Source organism: Mesocricetus auratus, unplaced genomic scaffold (assembly GCF_017639785.1).
Source record: "Mesocricetus auratus isolate SY011 unplaced genomic scaffold, BCM_Maur_2.0 Super-Scaffold_100022, whole genome shotgun sequence".
Taxonomy (NCBI): Eukaryota; Metazoa; Chordata; class Mammalia; order Rodentia; family Cricetidae; genus Mesocricetus; species Mesocricetus auratus.
In genome coordinates this window covers 6,807,597-6,828,528 of record NW_024429203.1, presented here as the reverse complement: position 1 = coordinate 6,828,528, position 20,932 = coordinate 6,807,597, and the positions used below count along the sequence as shown (strand labels likewise).

At 46.0% G+C, this 20,932-nt stretch overlaps 1 protein-coding gene across 1 annotated transcript; it reads left to right on the top strand.

Moving 5' to 3' along the window:
- Positions 1 to 109: 109 nt before the first annotated feature.
- Positions 110 to 20,560, top strand: Vps26b (VPS26, retromer complex component B). Its single transcript, XM_005078494.4, has 6 exons — positions 110 to 831; positions 9,148 to 9,304; positions 12,807 to 12,971; positions 15,682 to 15,857; positions 17,819 to 17,961; positions 18,355 to 20,560. Exons 1-6 carry the CDS (start codon positions 609 to 611, stop codon positions 18,499 to 18,501), a joined length of 1,011 nt encoding a protein of 336 aa, XP_005078551.1. The 5' UTR covers positions 110 to 608; the 3' UTR covers positions 18,502 to 20,560.
- Positions 20,561 to 20,932: the final 372 nt, after the last annotated feature.

The window sequence follows — 20,932 nt, the reverse complement described above, 5'->3', positions numbered from 1 at the left end:
GCTGCTGGAAAAACGCCAGGGCCGCCATGTTAATTGAGGGAGAGGCAAGCTGCGCTTTGGCACTGCACATGCGCAGATGAGCGCACCTCCTGGGTGCCTGGAGGCGGGGGAGCTAGGGGGGTGAGAAGAAGACGTGCGCCTGCGCGTGGCATCTCCTTCGCATCCGGGCCGGAGTTCTCCTGCCCCCTCCCCCGCCTGGCGCCGCCGTAGCACTTCGGTGCGTTGCAGCGCGGGAGTCCAGACAGTTCAGTGCGCGGCTGGCCGCCGGACCCCACCCGGTGGGTGACAGAACGCGTGCTTGCGCCCGTGCGCCTGGGCCCTGGGCGCTGCACCTCCGGGAACTAGGGAGGGACGGTGCCTGGCCTCTCGGTGCATCGCTGCTCCCGGCGCCGCAGCCCGCAGCCGCCTGCCTTCCTCGGCCCTGCCCCTCCCCAGGGGCGCAGGCCGTCGTCGGTGATCACCCACCGCCCAGCTCAGCGGAGCAGGGCTACGGTGCGGCGTCCAGCGCGTTCCCGCAGCCGGCCCTCCGGCCTGCCTTCCCCGCAGGCAGCCCGCACCTTGGAGGGAGGGAGCAGTCTGTGCCGACACCGGCGCGGCCAGGCGGGGAGATGAGCTTCTTCGGCTTCGGGCAGAGCGTGGAGGTGGAAATCTTGCTGAATGATGCGGAGAGTAGGAAGCGAGCGGAGCACAAGACGGAGGATGGGAAGAAGGAGAAATACTTCCTCTTCTACGACGGGGAAACCGTCTCGGGGAAGGTGAGCCTATCCCTGAAGAACCCCAACAAGCGGCTAGAGCACCAGGGCATCAAGATCGAGTTCATTGGACAGATCGGTGAGTGGATTTCCAGGGATCTCCCCAAGCCCGCGACGTCAGCCCGTCCCTGGAGTCGAGTGTGGCACGGGAGGGGAGCAGAGATTTTCAGGGCCCAGCTCCTGCGAGGCCTGTAACAGGCTCTTGTCAACTGTAGTGTGAAGCCTGAGGTTCACCCACGAGTCCCGCCCGTGGGCGACACCCCCATGCATTCATTACCTTCTACCATGCCAAAAGTGACAGCGTGCTGCTGGGGAGGTGGGGTCAGCCTGAGAACGGCAGGGAGCCCCCTGCTGTATGGTTGGATGCTCACCTGGTACCTGAGTACCCCCATTGTCTCTGCAGTATGCTCAGAGCTTTGCACCTGGGATTTCAGTTAGGCAATATCCTGCAGGTGGGTTTGACAGCTACCTCTGTCAGATCCAATACAAAGTTAAGCAGTGACCCCACCCATCCATATATATATATACATACACACACACACATATATATAACATATATAGATAGATAGGGTGTGTAGACAGGGTTCATAAAGATTCTGTTTATCTCACATCCACTCTGAGCTACATTTCATGTGCATGTTTTGAATACCTCCAACCTGCCTCATTCTGACCGCCTATATTTCTCAGATGTCTTTATTAGAATACTAGTTTTTAGTTGTCTAATATTCTCCTTAAAGCAAAAAGAGTTATATTACAATAACTACCATGAAATGATCAAAAATTTTCAGTGCTCAATAATCATCTTCAAAATGTGACTAGAACTAGAAAAATTACTACTACTGGGGAAAGTAGTAAAAAAATATTTTGGGGAGTCAGCTGAGTATAGTGGTGCACGTCTTTAATCCCAGAATTTGGGAGGCAGAGACAGGTAGATCTCTGTGAGTTGAAGCCCAGCCTGGCCTACAGAGTGTGCTTTAGGCCAGCTGCTGTTACACAGTGAGTGAAACCCTGTCTCAAAATGAAATAAAGCTCCACAAAGATTTGGGAAGCTGCCCATTATCATGACTGGGTTGTCACCAGTTCTAAGTATTTGGAGTCTTCTATGTTAATAAATCGCTTGAGTACTTCTAAAATAAAATATTTGTGTTATGAGGTTATGTGCTGTGGATGGTGAACACCTGTCAGAAAATCCCTACCCTGTACTCCATGCTGCACATATGGGCGCTGAGTTCAGAGACTTCATTGGGAAAGCTTGTTAAATTCACATGCTTAGAGTTTAGCATAGCATCTGTTCTCTCCTTTTACAGAGGCAGGAAGCACTGGTAGGAGCATTGTGAAAAGGAATCCTGGTGGCCAGATTTTGCAACCCACTGCTTGGCCTTAAAGCATCTGGTATTTAAAAATTTGAAACCCAGCTGAAGACTGGTTGGTTGTAAAGTACCTGTTGGGTTATTTTAAAGCCAGAACCTGGAAGATCTATTGCTGTGCAGAAAAGGGGTTGAAGTGTGAATTTCACACTGGTTGCTCTCCTGCTTCTGGCTTGGGTGGGTTGTTGATAGATGTCTGGAGCCTCTTAGCTGTATCCTCAGCCTTTCCTGTACTAGAAACCAGTGGCATTCCCTACTTTTCACACATAATGCCGTTAGATATTGCTGTGTGTCCCCACCGAGGGTAAAATCACCCCTAGTAAATAATCACAGGTCGGATTATATAAATCCAAAGCATTTTATGTTAAGTATAACATATGAAATAGTCAATACTTGCCTACTGAGAATTGGTATTTTAAGTAGGAGTTTTAAAGTTAACATTAGTTCTTTTGCTCTGTAATATCAGTATAAACAAGTATGTTTTAGTCTTTGTCTATACCATCACTCCCTGATTGTGAATAACTTGGAATGTCCCCTGAAATGAACCATTCTAGAAGGAAAGCATGGTGTCAAGCCCTCTTTCTCATTTATTTAAATGCAAGGTAGCCAAAGAGGCTGTTTGTTGTTATTGTCCTACTTGGTCTCTTGCCTAACTGTAGGTAGGATTGCAGCTTCACTGAATTTCCATAAAACCTTTTATTGCTTGCTGGATAATTTTCCCTAGGCCCTTGACACTCTGACCTTATCAGGCCTCGGTTTTGTCAGCTGTAAATCAAGTATAATAAAATCACCCTGTTATTATGATGAGATATTGGGGGACTGTGTCTCATGTCTCAGATAGAATTCCTTTATAAAGATAAGAGCAGTCAGTATAGTGACAATTCCATTTCACAAACTGAATTACGATTCAGTCCTCCCCAGACTTCTTATATTATTCCCAGTTAGACTGCCATATGAACTTTGACAGGGTGTATATTTCAGCTCTTTGACTTAAAGTTTTTGTTTCTTCCACATGGGCTTTCACACAGCTAGCCGTAGATGTGGTACTTAAAGTATATGGTTCATGTTGATTCCCATTCATTATCCACAGTTACATGAGAGAATGGCAATAGATTAAAACGGAATTTATATAAACAGTAAATTCATTCTTTGTGAGACATCAGAAAAACCTTTCTAACCAGACATGATGGCATGTACTTATAATCCCAGAACTCCGGAGGCTAAGCCAGGAAGATCTCTCTCAAGTTCAAGGCCAGTCTGGCTACATAACAAGACTCTGTCTCAATACAAAGCAATAAAGGAAAAGCCTTTCTAGATAAGTTTGGCATAAAAGTCCCCCATCCCCCCATCCTATCCCATGTGTCGTCATCCCCCCCCTTCCTAAAACTGATTGTTGTTAAAGGTGTACCAGCACATTTAGAGGTGCAAAGTACTCTCCATGGGCTTCTTATTTATTATCTCTGTGACTTCCCCCAAAGATTCGAGGCATGGCATATTGTGTCATACATCTAAGACAGCTATTATGAAGTGACTTCAGGGCAGCAGAGCGAGGCGAGTGGGTAACTTTGTTGAAGTTGTGGTTCTGTGGTTTTCTCCTTCATTGCATTCTTTGACTATGTACCAAGTAGCTGGAACTCCTGTCAGGTTATAAGGACAGGCTATGTGGGTAACTGTAGCTACAGTCAAGAGAGCGACGCAGCATCGCCGAGTTCTGTCCTACTTCCTGATGAAACAGGTTGCTTGCTTGCTTGTTTGTCTGTTGGGGTCTTGGAAGAGCTGGAGTTATTGCCCTTGTCTTACACTATAACTGGCTTTGGCAGTTTCTTCTATACCCTTCTCATCTTCTGCAAGGATGAACTTCTTAAAAGGCAATTCTCATATTGCTAATCCCTTGAAAGTTGTTTTGTTTGTTTGTTTGTTTGTGTCTTTACCAGCACCTTACAAGGAGTATATTTATTTCCTTCCTGGAGTTTGTCTCTGCCTGCCTTTCCAGATCCCATCTCTCTTTAACTTTATCCTCACTGATGATAGTTCCTTCAAATATCATCTTCTGGTCAGGTGTGGTGCCAAACACCTGTCAGCCTTGGAAGACAGAATCAGGAAGATCATGAGTTCAAGTCTAGTCTGGGCTACATAGCTTAAAAAAATGAAGTAAATGGGGACTGGAGGGGTGGCTCAGAGGTTAAGAGCACTGGCTGCCCTTCCAGAGGTCCTGAGTTCAATTCCCATGATCCACATATCAGCGTACAACCGTCTTCCCTTATATAGTATGAACTACCCAATTTGTACATTCTCTTAAGAGGCCTACCTAATCACGTCCTCTACTTTAAACTCTAGGGATACCTCTTTTCAAGCAGGTGGTGACTTTGTTGTTGTTGTGTTTATTTTGTTTTGTTTTCTGTTGTCTATCTTCTTACCCCAAAGGCCAGAGACTGCTTTTAGTCCAGTGCTTAATCTCAATGACTAGCACTTAAAGTGCTCAGTAAATGTTTGCTAATTGGATAATACTGGTTTAGATCTAAGATGTTACAGAAACCATTTTCTGGAATTTCTTTCTCATCTTCTGTAGAAGCCAGGAACAAACATAGGGCCACAACTATGCCCGGCAAGTATCCCTCAACTTGGAGCTACATCCCTGGCCCCTGGAATTACTCTAATGGAAGAAAGACACCACCTAGATCAAGCCACTGGGTCTCCTGCTATATATAGGAGACATCCATGAACTAGCTAGGTGTTCTTCTCAGGGAAGGCCACCTGGAACTTAGGTGGTCCATGTGCCTGATGGAACCACATCTTCGTGAGGAATCTAGGATGTGAAAACAATAGATCTGTTGCCAGCTCTAGTTTTTGCCTTTTCTTTTTTTTCTTCATATTCTCATATCAAGTTGAAATGACCTCTCCCTGTTTGAGGTAAGAAGAGTTTGCCAGACATGTGGCTCACTGGGTCCTACGGCAACTGCACTGATGTTACAGTTTGAATGTTGTTCCAAGAGAGTACTAAGTTTCTAGTTCTTCGTTGAGAGCCATGGGTTTTTGTTAGCCTCAGTAAGTTTTTCAGCTGCTCTTTACCCTCCTGTACCCAGTGTGCTTCTTCTTGTGGCAGAGTCTCTGTTGGAACAATGCCAATAAATGTGTGACGAGTGAAGTCTTCCAGGTTAGACCGGTGGGTTTAACAAGATGCAGGAGTATGCAAGGAGCACCAAGGAAACTACTGCGCAGTTATAGAAGAAAAGACCATTTTCCCGATGAAATCTTTTGGAAAACACTGGTAGAAGTTGTAAGCCAGACTTGGGAACCTTGGAAGTTAATGGGATTAAATGAACCAAATATTATTAGTAGGTCAAACTTGCAGAGATGGGTAGACAGAGCCAAATACATCCTTTTTTGTTTGTTTGTTTTACAAAGTCTTTAATGAGCTCATCAGTACCAATAAGCCTGTGTTTTTAAAAACTTTTTTGTTTTTAACTCATTTACTCTGGAAATACCAATTGAAAAAGCACATAGAGGTTAACAGGGTTGATTCAGACATTCCTACTAAGTTTTCAGCCGGGCTTAGATTTGCACAGAGCAGTATGGGCAACCCAGAGGTGCCATTGCTCCTATGGGTCTGCCAGGGGCAGGAGCTGTAGCAAGCAAGGATCCTCATCACACAGGTTAGGGAAGTCAGGGGAGAAGGAGACTTCTGCTTTCTGTCTCCCCCAAGAACAACATGAAGCCTGGGCTATGTGTGGTGCAGCCGCGGGCCCCAGGTGTCTCTGAGGCTCACCCAGCCTGAGATACAGAGTCCGCTCAGTTTCCTTCTGTGGTGGCTACCTCCCTTCTTGGCCGTTGGTGGCTGGCATTATTGCCACGAAAACATCCTGAATGCAAGAATTATTTCCTCCTTTTGAGTGAAGAAGGAAACTAATGACAGAAGTTACTTGGAAAGAGAGAATGGAGTGACGGGTTCAGTTTCTACTTCTAGCCTGAAGGGCTGTCGTGCTGGGGGTAGAAGAGAGGCTGTTTTTATAGTTTATGTAGGGCCTGGGCTCTTGCTACAACACTTGGATTTTCGGCCTCAGTTTATTCAAGATGAAACCATCCTTTCTGGCAAATAACAGAGTAAAGCAACTATTTTTGCCCCCTTTGGCCACAGTGTTTGCAGAAACATTCCAAGTTGTTTATAAAATTATAAATCAGAAAGGCCATTCCAAGCTAGACGTGATAGCTGGCATACACCTGTACTTCTAGGAGGATTAATCAGGAGAATGGCTATGCATTTAAGGCCAGCCTGGTATGTGTAGCAAGACCCATCTCAACAAAATAAAACAGCAGAAGACAATCCTGGGCCTCCTCGGACCACACTGTTCTCCCGTGGCATTTCATGCAGGCCCTGATGCCGATATGTCGTGAGAAGAAAAGCACCGGGGGAATGTGATGGTATACAGAAAAGGACTTCTCCCCAAGTCCCTGCTGGGCCAGGCAGTGTGCTTCAGAACCGTTGCTAGGATCCTCAGATCCTGGCAGCCCTGCACACTCTGCACCCTCTCTGTTTTGTTTATTTCTCCTGTTACCTTTGGGCTCTATGATCATCGCTTTTGTGGTTTGTTTTTCCATTCTCTCTTTCCATTTTCCTCTTGATGCTACAATTTTCCATTGAAAGTTCACAGATATTGGGGCCTTGGGCTTCTTACTTGAATTCATTGGTGCTGGGGCCAAAATCGAGTGCTAGGGAGCCGAGGTACAGGGTTCCTGAGGTAGGGATTCAGTGCTCACATGAGCCAGCACCATCTACCAGGCTAGGTGACAAGACTGAGTGGAAGATTTTCTGTTGCTGAGGAGGGTCAGCTCAGTCCTCTGTCCACTTCTGAGTGTTCTTACTTTACTGGGGTGTAGTTCCTTACTGGGTTGACAACTTTCTCCCACATAATTTAGGACTGTCATCTCCCCTTAGTGGATTTATGAATTACCACTCCCTACCCATCATGCCGCCCACTGCTGAGACCACTTAGTATTTGGAAGAGGAAGTAGATCATTTGTAATAAAAGACTGATGGCCGGGTATGGGGGCACATGCCATTAATACCTACTACTGGAATCAGGCAAGTGGATCTCTGTGAGTTCAAGACCAGCCTGGTCTACATAGCAAGTTCCAGGACATGTAGTACTACATAGATACACTGTCTCAAAAAACAAAACAAAACGAATTGATCAAAGTGTAAGAGGTAGGAAATAGGCCACATATATTAGGCATAAGATACACTGTAGATTTGTATGGAAATAGTATTACTAGAATGGAATTATCTATGCTAATATCACTTTCATGAACTGGATAAATACTTTCTGAGGTTTTTTTTTGTCTTGTTTGTTTAGTTTTGGTTTGTTTATTTATTTTTTTCTTTCTTTTCTTCTTGTAATGCTGGTTTCAAACCCAGGGCCACCTCATACATGCTAGACAAGTACTCAGCCACTAAATACCCTCAGCTCTGCTTCCAAATGCCTCCAAGCTAAGGAAAAGCTCCCTATGGGATGAGTAAGTCAGGGGGAAGCCTGTGGAGTGTTGGGGGAATTTGTACTTGGGTTATAACTAACAGCTGAGATTGTTTCTTTGTTTGGAGATGGTCTTTCCCCCAGCCCAGGACTGAAGACTGCATTGGAGAGGCAGGATATCTGGTTTCTTGGGCGCAGTAAGGTTTTGATCCCAATCAAGGCTTCAGATCTTATGCTGTTGGAGCTGGACTCAGAGCAAGTACGCTGCTCTGAGCAGTCCAGTCACCCCCGAGGGAGACCTATGATGCCCCAGAGATGCTGAGAACCAGGACCAGGAGGAAGGAGTAGTGGACTTACTTGTCTCTGAAGCAGTTGTTTCACTGTCCCAGTTCATCTCCCTCCTGTGGAGTACAGCCTAACACAGTGCTTGAACTCAAGAATATTTGAGGGATGAGGCTTGACCTATCATGTGGCCATGTATTATTACAGGTAGAACTAAGTGCTTACAACTAGGGGCCAGGAAACTGGAGCTATGAGGCTCATCTTTAAAGGTCCTTCAGTGCAAAGGAGAACAGAAAGACCATGAATACCTCAAAACTTAATTTTTAAATTGCAGAATACAAAAAGTCATAAGATAATTTGGGTCTGGTGATACCTGGGTATGAGCTCACATCTGTGGTCCCAGAATTTGAGAGGGAAAGACAGAAGGATTGCTGTGAGTTTGAGGCTAGCCTATGCTACATAGTGAATTGTGGGCCAGGCTGAACTATGGAATAAGAAGGCCTGACCTACCCATCTTGCATTTCCTGCAAAAGTCAGGAATGTTAGAAAGGTGCTGTTTTGTTGTTGTTGTTTTTGATTCTCTTGAAACATGCTGAAAGCTGCTCACTGACCATCTCAGTGACCCTTACCCTTATTGGCACACAGTCGGTGGATTGTTTACAGGAGCAATGGCCTAGAGCATTACACTGACTTTTATTTACTTATTTAGGTTTCTTTATTTTATGCATACATGTGTTTTTGCCTACATGCATGTGTGTGTACTCCATGCATGCCTGGTGTCCCTGGAGGTCAGAGAAGGGCACTGGAGCCCCTGGAACTAGAGTTACACATGGTTGTGTGCCACCATGTGGGTGCCGAGAATTGAATCCAACTCCCCTGGGAAAGCAACAAGTGCTCTTGACCACTCAGTTATCTCTCCATCATACTGTTTTTTTTTCTTCTTTGTATCATGGATTTTCACTATGTGAAGCAGAAGTGTCAGCCGGGCATGGTGGTGCACACCTATTTTTCTTGCTATTGTGGTAGGAGATTTGCTTATACCTAAGATCTAGTGGCCAACTTAGGTAACATAGTAAGACCCTGTCCCAAACAAAAAGGAAGTGTCTTTGGAAGGGCATGTGTATGGGGAAGTCACTGGAGGGGCTGGGGACAGGGAATGAGAAGAAACCCTAAAACAAGTCTGGTTTGGCCAGGACCTTCCAAAAAGACAGGCACCTCCAACCTGCGGTGCCCTTACTAGGTTCAGTGTAGTCCAGATCAGCTTTGTTCTCTCTCTAGAACTCTACTATGACCGTGGGAACCACCATGAGTTTGTGTCTCTGGTGAAGGACTTGGCTCGGCCAGGAGAGATCACCCAATCACAGGCCTTCGACTTTGAGTTTACTCACGTGGAAAAGCCATATGAATCCTACACAGGGCAGAACGTGAAGCTACGGTAAGTGGTCAGTGATGTTCTCTGTTATAATCCTGAAGCTGTCCCACGAGGGCAGGCCCTGGAGTTTCGTGGCTATTAACGGTCTCTATGTGGCTACTAAGAAGGAAGAGGACTGCAAGCAGCTGAATGCTAGTAAATGTCACCATTGCCCCCCCCATGAGGGGGGGACCTTCTGATTGTACTTCTCACAGCCATCTGTGAACCTGAGTGCAGCCACCACATTTACACAGTGTTACTGTCATCACACAGAGTCCCTCCAGACCAAGGGCCTCATCGACTGCAGGAAAATCATTAGGAAGCAAAGGGATTTTAATATGGATTGCCCTTGCTGCTTAGGTAATTCATCTACTTGTAAGTTTATCTAATTTAAATAACAGCCATTTTTAACAACCATTTCTTAAAATTCTTGAAAATCCAGCAATTGGCTTTCGAATTTGAGGTGGCCCCAGACAGACACCTCAGCTTGGTTTCCAGAGGCACTGACCCCTCCCCATTTAGCTCTGCCACACAACATCATGTCATTTTGGATTCTGTAACTTAAAGCTTTGTTTTGAAAATAGATGCTAGTTTAGGATTCTAACTCTAGATTTGCCTTCTCTGTCTTCTGGAAGAGATAAGAAAAAAATGTAAGAGCATAGCACAGTCTTTAAAAACTGGACACAGGGCCAAGCATTTGGCTTAGTGGTACACCACTGCCTAGCATATACAAGAGTTCAGGACCCATCCCAGGCATCATAAACAAAAAAGCACCTGAGATTATTTTTACTACTACAGTCTGGGAAACTATAAGGAAGGAAACGGATGTCTGGGTCTCTGAGGTAAAAAACAAAAAGGTCCACAGCATCTCCAGCCTCTTAGATATGACCATTAGATTATGTGACATCACTGGGATAAAGCAGACTGTCCTGTCGCTCTGATCACATGATCCCAAGTCTTGATCTCATCTCACAGGATCTGCTTGTTTTCATCACCTACAGGCCTGGGCTTACGATGGTGAGGATTACAGCAAGACCAACATCTTCCTCTCTTTCTCCTGGTTTTCCTTCATCCATCAGAACTCTGTTTATAGACTCCTAGGAATATTTGCACCCAAATTCCTGCTAAAGACAGTGTGACTCATCCTGTCATTCCAGAGAAAGCACCAATGAGGATTATCTAGCAATCACTTAGCTTGGCTATGGGAAATGTTAAAAAGAATTCTTGACACAGGTCTTGTTATGTAGCCTAGGCTAACCTCAAGCTCTCAATCCCTCTGCCTCAATCTCCTGAGTGCTGGGATTACAGGTGTGTGCCACCATGCTTGGTAATTCCCACACCCTACCCCAGAGGATTTGCCTTAGTGCTTTTATGTCAAGAAGAAAGGTATTGAAAACAATAGAAGGGCTGGAAGGATGTCTCAGCGGTTAAGAGGTCCTGAGTTCAATTCCCAGCAACCACATGGTGGCTCACAACCATCTGTAATGAGATCTGGTGTCCTCTTCTGGCCTGCAGTTATACATGCAGGCAGAACACTGTACACAAAATAAATAAATAAATCTTAAAAAAGAAAACAATATAAATAAATAAATAGAGGGTAGCATGTGCACATACTTGAAGAATGTGCAAGGTCCTGGGTTCAGTCCCCAGCAACACACACATACATAATTAATCAGAATTAGTGTGTTACCCAGCAATTCCACTCCAATTGTATGTCCAAAATAATTGGACAGAGAGTCTGGAACAGATAATCTGACACCTGTGGCCACAGCAGTGTTATTTACATGACTTAAAAGTGAAAGTAGCCGGGCGGTGGTGGCGCACACCTTTAATCCCAGCACTCGGGAGGCAGAGGCAGGCGGATCTCTGTGAGTTCGAGGCCAGGCTGCCTCCAAAACAATACAGAAAAACCCTGTCTCGTAAAAAAAAAAAAAAGTGAAAGTAGGCAGTTATGGTGGCACGTGTCTTTAATCCTAGCACTAGGGAAACTGAGGCAGGTGATCTCTGTAAGTTCCAGACTGGCCAGAACTAATAAATAGTGAAACCCCATCTCAAAACAAAACAAAACAACAACAACAAAAAAGCTACAATCAATCAAGCATTGTGGTGCATTCAGTTTTGAAACAGGCAGATGGATCTCTATGCTTGAGGCCAGCCTGGTCTACTTAGCAAATTACAGGTCACCCAGAGCTACATAGTGAAACCCCCTCACAAAACCCAACAACATCAAAACTATGTGCAGAAACAGTGGCATGCTAGAGTACCAGGAGTTTTCAGTCCTCTCTCTCCTTCCCCTACCAGTTGTGGGGGGAGGGGGGAGGTGTTTCTCTTTTTGGGGGTGGGGAGGGTTGCTGGTGAAGGAAGTCTGTGAAGGGCAGGGGCATGCTTAAACCCTAAGTAAAAACAGCAGAGCAGAAAAGAATTAAAAATCTTCACTTGAAAATCTTTAATAAAATAAAAATCAGTCTTCTATAGACAATGGAATGGCTTGAGTCCTCAGCAGTTAGAAAATGGTTAGGGACAAATGTCTTGTGCAGTTGTGACAGAAATTACTGAGGGAAATAAAGTGCCACACGGAGCTGGTAGCCTGTGTGTGTAGGTGATGTGGCTAACTTTCCTGTAATGCTTAATGGGCACTTGTGTTATCAAAGGATTACTCAGAAGGAATTATAACTAAGGGGACTCCCCTCTTGTGGGTTGGCATAGGTTTACATCCAGGGGACTGGGATGTTGCAGAGGCTGTGTTGAGTCCCTGTTAAACCATTAGGGCCCACTTATGTGTCTTCTTTCAAATCTGTCCTGCCATGCATCTGCTGCCTCCAGCTAACCTACAGATTTCTTTGCTACTTTGTTGTATTACACGCAGCTTTGTTCTTTGAGTCCCTTTGTTCTCATAAACCCGGATTGTGGTTTCTGAATTACCCTTCTGGCTGTCTTGATGTTTCTGTTTGTTCCTCTTCCTCCAGATTGTGAGCTTCCCTTGAGATTGTATTGTACTTATCCTGTGCCTAGCACAGGGTTAGCTAAGAAAGACTGCCGAAATGAATACTTAGCTTCATTTTTTATTGATCAGATACTGTTTAGTGGGCAGGCATGTAAATGTAAGTGTATAGGCCAGATGTCAGTGCTCAAATAGCCAGGAGTTAGGTAAAGAAACAAACCTTCCACACAGATGGTAGATAGTGGTAGGGAACATGAAAGGCCTTTAAAACACGCTGTTGGTGTAGATGGCAGAGAAATCACTTTTGCTAAAACAAGGTTCTTACTTAGTTCATAGTCATGAGCTCCCAAAAGGATTTTAAACGAAGGCTCTGCTCTCCCTAAAAATTGTAGTTGCAGAAGTCTGTGTATAGGTGCCTATGTATACTTTTTCTAAGAAAAGGGCCCATAAATTCTCAAAGGGATATACAGCCCCAGAGGGTTAAACATTACTGTAGGGTTCTTCCAGGTGGGCTATTTTGGTGCCTGATCTACGTAGCTTCCAGAGACTGGAAGTATTCACATGGGATGGCTCCGTCTCTTACAGCTATTTCCTTCGAGCCACCATCAGCCGCCGCCTCAATGATGTTGTCAAAGAGATGGACATTGTAGTTCACACACTTAGCACATACCCTGAGCTGAACTCATCCATCAAGATGGAAGTTGGAATCGAGGACTGCCTGCACATTGAATTTGAGTATAACAAATCCAAGTAAGTATCCTGAGCCCCAAGCTCTTCTGTGTGGTAATTACTTATGGAGATTAAGAGAGAGATCTTGAGGGTTGGAGAGATGGCTCAGAGGTTAAGAGCACTGACTGCTCTTCCAGAGGTCCTGAGTTCAATTCCCAGCAACCACATGGTGGTTCACACCATCTGTGATGAGATCTGGTGCCCTCTTCTGGCCTGCAGGCAGACATGCAGAGGTAACACAGTATATATACTAATTAAATATTAAAAAATAAAAAAACTAACATTTAAAAGAGAGAGAGAGAGAGATCTTGAGTGTACACTGACGGCGTCACCACTCCACAGCTATGCGCTGCAAGGGGAGACTACCAAGATAATACAGTAGATATGTGTTAGGCTAGCTATGCCAGGAAATAGAAACTTTATTATTAAATACATTAAATTATTTAAGATCACATATTTAAACATTAAGGTGCATTTCAAAGTCAAGCTTAACTAGCTTTTAGGTTGTTTGTTTTTGATACTAGGTAAAGCTGCTTCCTTCCATGTGTGAGAATAATCACAGAACACAATGCCACGATCATTTGTTTCCTCCCTGCCTTAGAAATCAAAGTGAGGAAACCACGCACTGGCAATGGGCTGCTTCCTCCTGAACCAAAATGATTTACAGTACAGAGTCTCTGATGCTTTTTTTTTTTTTTTTTTTTTTTTTTTTGCCCCAGAGACAGTTTCTCTGTCCTGGAACTCTCCGTAGAACAGGCTGACCTCAAACTCACAGAGATCCACCTGCCTCTGTCTCCTGAGTGCTGGGATTAAAGGTGTGTGCCACCACTGCCTGGTTCCTGGCTAGTTGGGAAGTTGTGTTTTAAACCATGTTTACTATTAGATCATCAAAGTGGTTAATTGCTTATAAGCCACAGAATTTTCTGGCAGTCTTGTATCTTTCTTTTGAATATAATCTATTTCTGAAAGTATTTGGAGACCAATTCTAAAGTGAAAGGATCATCGACTCAGTCTTTGATTACCCTTCTTCCTGTGGTGGCCTTCCTCCAGGCCTACTGCCGACCAGGAATTAAGGAGAGCCAATTCGCATGCTAAGGGCTTAGGAACAGAGGGAGACAACCATATAGACCAGGCTGGCCTCATTCTTGTGATCCTGCTCCTACTTCAGAAGCTGGGATTACTGGCATGTGTCACCATGTCTGATGGGAACAGATTTTAAACCAGGAACATACTTGACTCCAAGAACAGTTGTGAAACTCTGCCCTCTGCCTTGGAACCTAGTGGTGCCCCCATAAAATGACCGTTGTAACCTAGATCCAGCTTCGCCTGGCCCACCTGTTGGATAGGTGCAGGGAGGGAGCTTCTTGCCTCCTCCTTCCCCTCCTCAGTTTCCTTGCTCAGCCTGGTCCTGCCCACTAATCCCCCAGCCCTCTGGTGAAGGCAGCAACTAGCAGAAGTGCTCCCACAGCCTGAAGCAGCCACTAGTCAGCAGGTCTTGGCTAAGAAGTGTTTTAGGGTCAGTTACATGCGGGCAGGAATAGATAGATACTCCTACTCTTCCCCTCTCCTTGTACCACAGGTTGTAGCATATGGGAACATGAATCATGTTTCTCACATGGGTGTGCTCCTGTGTAAAGTTTCACTATAGTAAATGAATGCTTCACTTGTAGGATACAAAACCTTAACATCCGAGCAAGGTCTGTAAGTATCCTGAGAAATGCTGCAGGTGGCCCCCTGTTGTGTCTGCAGGTGTGGAGGTTACCCACTCAATGTCTGCAGCTTTCCCAGCAGACTGTACACAACAGCGTTGGAAACGGAGGGGAGCACTAAAGCCTGGAAACTAGAAATCTGTCTGAACCCTCTCACATCCAGTCGAACGATATAGTGCCTTCCAGCTTCTTTTATCCTACCTGCCATGAAAGGAGGCCCAATTGTGACGTCTCTGCTAGGGATCACATGCCATGAATCTTAGCGTCAGGTTTGAAGAGTGTGCTGTCTTTCTGATGCAGGGCCATGTATCCACAGACTACCAGCACTGTTGGCTGGTCCACAGAGAAAGACTTAAAGGAACCCGAAGTGTTATGCACTGGGTGGGGTGATACAAGTCTTTAATCCCAGCACTCAGAAGGCAGAGGCAGGCAGATCTATGTGAGTTTGAGATCAGCCTGATCTACAGGACAGCCAGGGCTACACAGTAAAACCCTATCTCTGAAAACAAAAAACAAAACAAAACAAAAAAAAAAAGGAAGTGCTGTGCAGCGTGGCTAAGTCCCTAGTAGCTTGTGAAGCATAAGCCATGCAAGCAGAGTACAAAGAGCAGGCAACAGTGCAGAGCGAGACTCATTTGTTTTGTTCTTCAGCTCCAGCCCGGGCTGTCTAGCCTGAAGCAAAGGGAACTGGTAAGGCCCAGTTCCAGGAGAAGGGGCAGACTTGATTCCTTTGTTTGTGAGCCTAATCACTAAAGAAACACATACATTACAAAAATACTAACGGTATATCCTGTGGAGATGGGACAGACAAACAAATACTGAAGGTTGAAGTAACATGCATCATGCTTTGAGTGGGACATGGAAGGGGGCAGTCACGTGATTCCATTAAAGCACACAGCAAGATTCTCTCCCGTAGCGAGGTTGAGCATACTCTTCCATTACAGCTCTTACCCATACACAGGGCACCCTACAGGGCCAGGCGCCGCTCCACAGTCCTACCTGTTCTACTTTCTCCTCTTCAGATACCATTTGAAAGATGTCATTGTAGGGAAGATATACTTCCTGCTGGTGAGAATCAAAATCAAGCACATGGAGATAGACATCATCAAACGGGAAACAACAGGCACGGGCCCCAATGTATACCACGAGAACGACACAATAGCCAAGTATGAGATCATGGACGGGGCACCAGTTCGAGGTGAGCCTCCAGGCCCAGGGCCACTGCCACTGTTTGCTTCCAGGCCATGTACAGAATATGGGAAGGGTTCAAATGATTATACTGTTGAAGTAAAACCAGTTTTGTTTGTTTTTTCTTTTGAGACATGGTTTCACTATGAAGCCCAGGCTGGAACTCTTGGTTGTCCTCAGCACTGAAGTAGGAACAGGGTGGGGAAAGGCTGAGTCTGTGGAACTTCAGCTACCTACCCCATCCTCAGCCGCAACAATGCCACGTTGACCTTGTTTACATATTGACTTATACTTAAGATTCCATTTCAACTGGCCTGCTTGCACGTGTATGTTATCCCACACCTTGGTAGGTTGAGGTAGGAGGATCAGAGGTTCAAAGTTATCTTTGGCTACATAAAGTTTAAGGCCTACTTAGGCTATATGAGATCCTGTCCCCTACCCCCAAAAAAGTTTGCAAACTGCTTTAAGATACAGTTTGGATACTTAGTTACTTTTCCCTCTTGACATTCCGACATGTTCTCAGAGAGAGAGATCCACCTTCTCTAGTCATTTGCATTGTTTAGTTCTAGCTACAGTGAAATGTTCCACTCTAGGAGTTCATTTGTGTGTCATGAAAGCACACTGCTAAACTGCAGGCCCACACTATGAGGGCTTCAGACAGCCGCAGGAACCAGTGCACGTGGTCCTCCACAGGGCCCCTAGGAGGAGAGGGCTTGAAAGCTCTTTGCTGTTTGGGAATCTGGATTTCTGGGAAATAGCAATCATTTGCATTCTTTATGGGCTTTGGAGCAATTGAGGATGGAGGTCTCGTCTCACTTTGACGTGGGTGGTGGTCCACCCCCAGTGGGTATTCCGTGTGGAAGGAAGCTGTCACACTGGCAGTGCTAGCACTGGAGACCCACGGATTCTTAAAGCACTCGCTGTAGCAGACCCCTGGGAGTGCTGGAACCCAGGCTTCTTAGCTCTGATGCTCCATTTTCTGACGGGTTGAGCCAAATGCCATTTCTCCTGCTCGAGTGAGGTGGGGCACAGAGAAGCGGCACAGCACAGCAGCTAATTAAAGGTGCGCGTATATTTAGCTTGAGGTTGGCTTTCCCAGTACAATCACTGCCCCCATTCTTTTCTTCTTATGAGAGTGCGATAGGACCTAAAATATACTACTGGATTCTCTTGATTTTCCATACAAAAGCTACAGATGTATTCAAATCTGAACAAGGTGCAGAATGAGTTGCCTCTTTTCTAGACCACCCTCCTGCAGATTGCTATTAGAGTGGAAGTATACTCTGGGCATACATGAACTAGTTTCAAGGGGGGATAACTGGAGATAGCTCGGTGGTTCTGAGCATGCACTGCTGTTGCCCAGACCTGAGTTTGGGTCCTAGCACTCCCATCAAGCAGCCTCTTAGAACTCTAGCTTTCTTCTGGCTACCTCAGATACCTGCGTGTACATGTACATACTCACATACAGATGCAAACATACACAAGTAAAAGTAAACCTTTAAAAGAAAAATTTTTAAAGTAAAAGAAAACCCAATAACTTAGTAGACTTACTTACTGGCTCACACCTCTAATTCCAGCACTTGGAAGGCAGAGGCAGGAGGATTGCTGTGAGTTCAAGCCCAACCAGAACTGCATATAGACCATGTTTCAAATAGATGAGAACAAAAACAAGCCAGCAGCAAGGCACATTGCACATAGCAAAGGGTACCTGATGGTTCCCCAGTGCTGTTCAGTCCTGTTCCTCACTGCTTTCTGCAATGGGAGGGTGACAGGCTGTTCAGAAACCGCAGGACTGGAATGGATCTGGAAAATCACATATTCATTTCAGGAAACTGCTGCCAACAGTGTGTAACGTCTTAGTGTTCCTTGCCTTGCTCAGCTGGAGTCTGACCTGCTGCAGCCAGAATGGGCATTAGTATACAACAGTGCCTCTTGTGTCCCTTGTCCTCATTTTTGCCTCACCCCTTACAGGTGAGTCCATCCCCATCAGGCTCTTCCTGGCAGGATATGAGCTCACGCCCACCATGCGGGACATAAACAAGAAGTTCTCTGTGCGCTATTACCTCAACTTGGTGCTGATAGATGAGGAGGAACGGCGTTACTTCAAGCAGCAGGTAGGTGCCTCCTCCGGGACCCTGGGTTCCTGTGGGCACCAAGCAGAAGGCCAGCATTCCCACAGATGGCCATCTTAACACTTAAAATGCTAAAAGAAAACAGTTGAGCCTCTGTCACTTGTGATTTTTACCAAGAAGTAGAAACGTGGAATTGCCTAGAATCCTATAGCAGGAGTACAGATTCCCAACTGATACCTGGAGTCTGCTTTCTCAGGCCTAACTCCTGCTTTTGAGGCTCACACGGAACACCAGTCTTAGGAGCCACTGCTTTGGTGAGAGATGAGTCCAGGAGGTCATTCCTGGAGATTCCCTGGGACTAGGGTGGGAATCCATGAGAAAAGCATCCCTGAGCCTCTCTCAAATACCATATTGCCTCTTCTTCCACCTCTGTAGGAAGTGGTGCTGTGGCGAAAGGGTGACATCGTACGGAAGAGCATGTCTCACCAGGCAGCCATTGCCTCACAGCGCTTCGAGGGCACAGCCTCCCTGGGTGAGGTGCGGACCCCCGGCCCACTGTCTGACAACAACAGCAGGCAGTAGGCCCCGCCGGGGCCAAGGAGTTGCTGGGCTTCCACTGCGGCACCCCATCTACCGAACACCAGCGACTGGGGAGGGGGAGGACGGTATGAGGCTCAACTGACCGTTACTTGCAACCTTGAAAACAAATGTTTTTTACCTACATTCTTTTCTCTGAAGAACCTAAGGGGCTTGGGTTAGGCAGCAGTCTCCCTGGGATTCTGCAGCCTAGGTAGGGATAGGGAGAGGAAACATTCTGGAAGCTAGTCTCTCCCTTGGGAATGAGAGCTGTCTGTCAAGGCTATCTCAAGCCTTAAAGCAGAGTTGAGAGCACATATCCTTGGCTCCAGGTTCTCTGGGCTTCCTGATACAGCGGCTGAGCGTGTCCCTGGCATTCACTCGCCAGCAGGGCTCTGGGTAGTCACGTCTTGCACTCCCTTCGACTGTCCCTGAGGTAGTGGCAGAAGTTATCAGGCCTATCTCATCTAAGTTGGATGAAGACTCAAGATCGGGAAGCTACCTCTCTGGGCATCGGGGACGTGGTGCTCTTAAGTTTCTAGTCACCTCTGGCCTCACTACGGGGACCAGACACGCCTCTTCTCCATCTTTTCTAGTTTGCCAGGAACCATACAGGAGCAGAGCCTAAGGAAGGGTCTGGGGCTGGCTGTCCTCTCACTTGTGAGAGATAGGGACACAGAGAAGCCCTAAGACTGGTGTCACACTTGGAGGCTGAACAAGGCCTCCTGGGGGAAACATTAGGAAAGGCAGCTGTCTGCCTTTACCACATGACTCTGCATGGCAGCCCAAGGTCCGGGTTGTTCTAGGGAATTATTTGAAGTTACCCAACAAGCCCTAAGCAGAGGGTCTATTTCCTTTAGTGTAGATCCTTAGAAGAGGCTGAGATCCATTTGCCTCCCTAAAAGTGATCTCTTGTTACGCCTTGTCCTCCAGTTGATTCCTGGAATTGGGATTGGTTTCAGGCACTTAGAAGTTTTGTTCTTGCTCCCACCCCAAACCTGTTCATCCCACTATCTACACATCAAGGGAGGAAGGGCCTCTGCAGAAGACTCTGGTTACCATAGCGTCAGAACAGTTCTGCTTGCCAAATTATGTCTTTATCTTCAATTCACTGACTCAAGTTTAGCACCACTGGTGTTTTGTTTTCTAATTTAGAAATAGGGAAACTCTGGTGGATGCTGTTACACTGTGCTGGGGCCTGCAAGTAGTAAAGGCCTTGTCCCGGTGGCCGCCCTCCCCTCGACAGAAAGATCCAGTGGAACCGATGTGCAGCGAGTACAGTATTGGCTGGTTTGTGCTCTTGGTGATTGGGAAAGGATTTGTTTTGTGTCACCTTTCAGTTAGGGTACAAAATGGGGTCTCTTCCTCAGAAATTAGTGCAATCTTGGGCTCTGACAGGGCAGGGCTGATGGATCAGAGTTCAGATGAAAGACACTTGAGGGTGACTGGGGGTTGCAGAGCTAGGTAGTTTTCCTCATGTCAGACCCCAAGTTTAGGTGTGACATACAGTCCCCATGGGAACAGGTTTAGCCATCCAGCTGTCCTTAGATATCAAGGCTGGGCCCTAGCATATGAGGAAGGTAGGTTCTGTGCTCTTGCCTTTTTCAGGTATGAGACTAGACTCTGCTGTGCCTCCTTTTAATAGCTAACTAAAAGCATTTGTCAGTTTCTCTGCTTCCCAGCGGACAACACAAATTCATTTTGCAACTTTGCTAACATCTGAAGCCGTTCTTCTGGGAGAACTAGAAGGTAGAATATGCTTTGTTTCTCTCAGGAGCTGTGCACAAGCCAGGTCTTGTTTTCTCTTACCACCCCCATTTTCTTTTCTCTGCCAACTGTGAAAGTGTGGGGAGGCTTGTATCCCCATCCCATAAGGTTCCCAAACCTGGAGTGCATAGGTACTAAACCAGGCAGTGCAACTTGTAATTAAGAAGCTGCAGTGTTTACATGTTTCTTAATGTGTTGTCTTTTCGATGGCTGTATTTTAAAAGAACATTTGTTTTAATGGTGTCTCTAATTAAAGGAAGCCCTGTGGCTTTGGAGGCATTGTGCCCATGGTCCACCAGATTCTGTGGTCTTTTCCTTCTTAACACTGTCTCATATCTGACACACGAACGAAACTTTATGACTTCAACACCTGCCTTATTTCTCAGTAGATGGTAAAGAGTAATGAACACTGTATTAACCCCCCCACTGAAGGCAACCATGGCTCAGTGAGTTCAGGTTTTATCCTTGTCTGGCAACTTACCCAGAAACACTCATTTTCAACTTCAGGACTTGGGTTCACTGAGTGTTCCCAGACCAAAGGACTCAGTCCTACATAACTACAGCGGTAGGGGCAGATGATAGGAGAAGTACCTGCATCTTCCAGTTGGCAAAGGGAGCCAGACTTGGATGTATGACATCCACAGGGAAGGGTTCCACCATACTCAACACA

Coding starts and splice junctions, on each gene's coding strand:
- Vps26b (XM_005078494.4), top strand. CDS start 609: ATGAGCTTCTTCGGCTTCGGGCAGAGCGTGGAGGTGGAAATCTTGCTG. Junction 832..9,147: donor CGAGTTCATTGGACAGATCG/GTGAGTGGATTT, acceptor TTCTCTCTCTAG/AACTCTACTATGACCGTGGG. Junction 9,305..12,806: donor GGGCAGAACGTGAAGCTACG/GTAAGTGGTCAG, acceptor CGTCTCTTACAG/CTATTTCCTTCGAGCCACCA.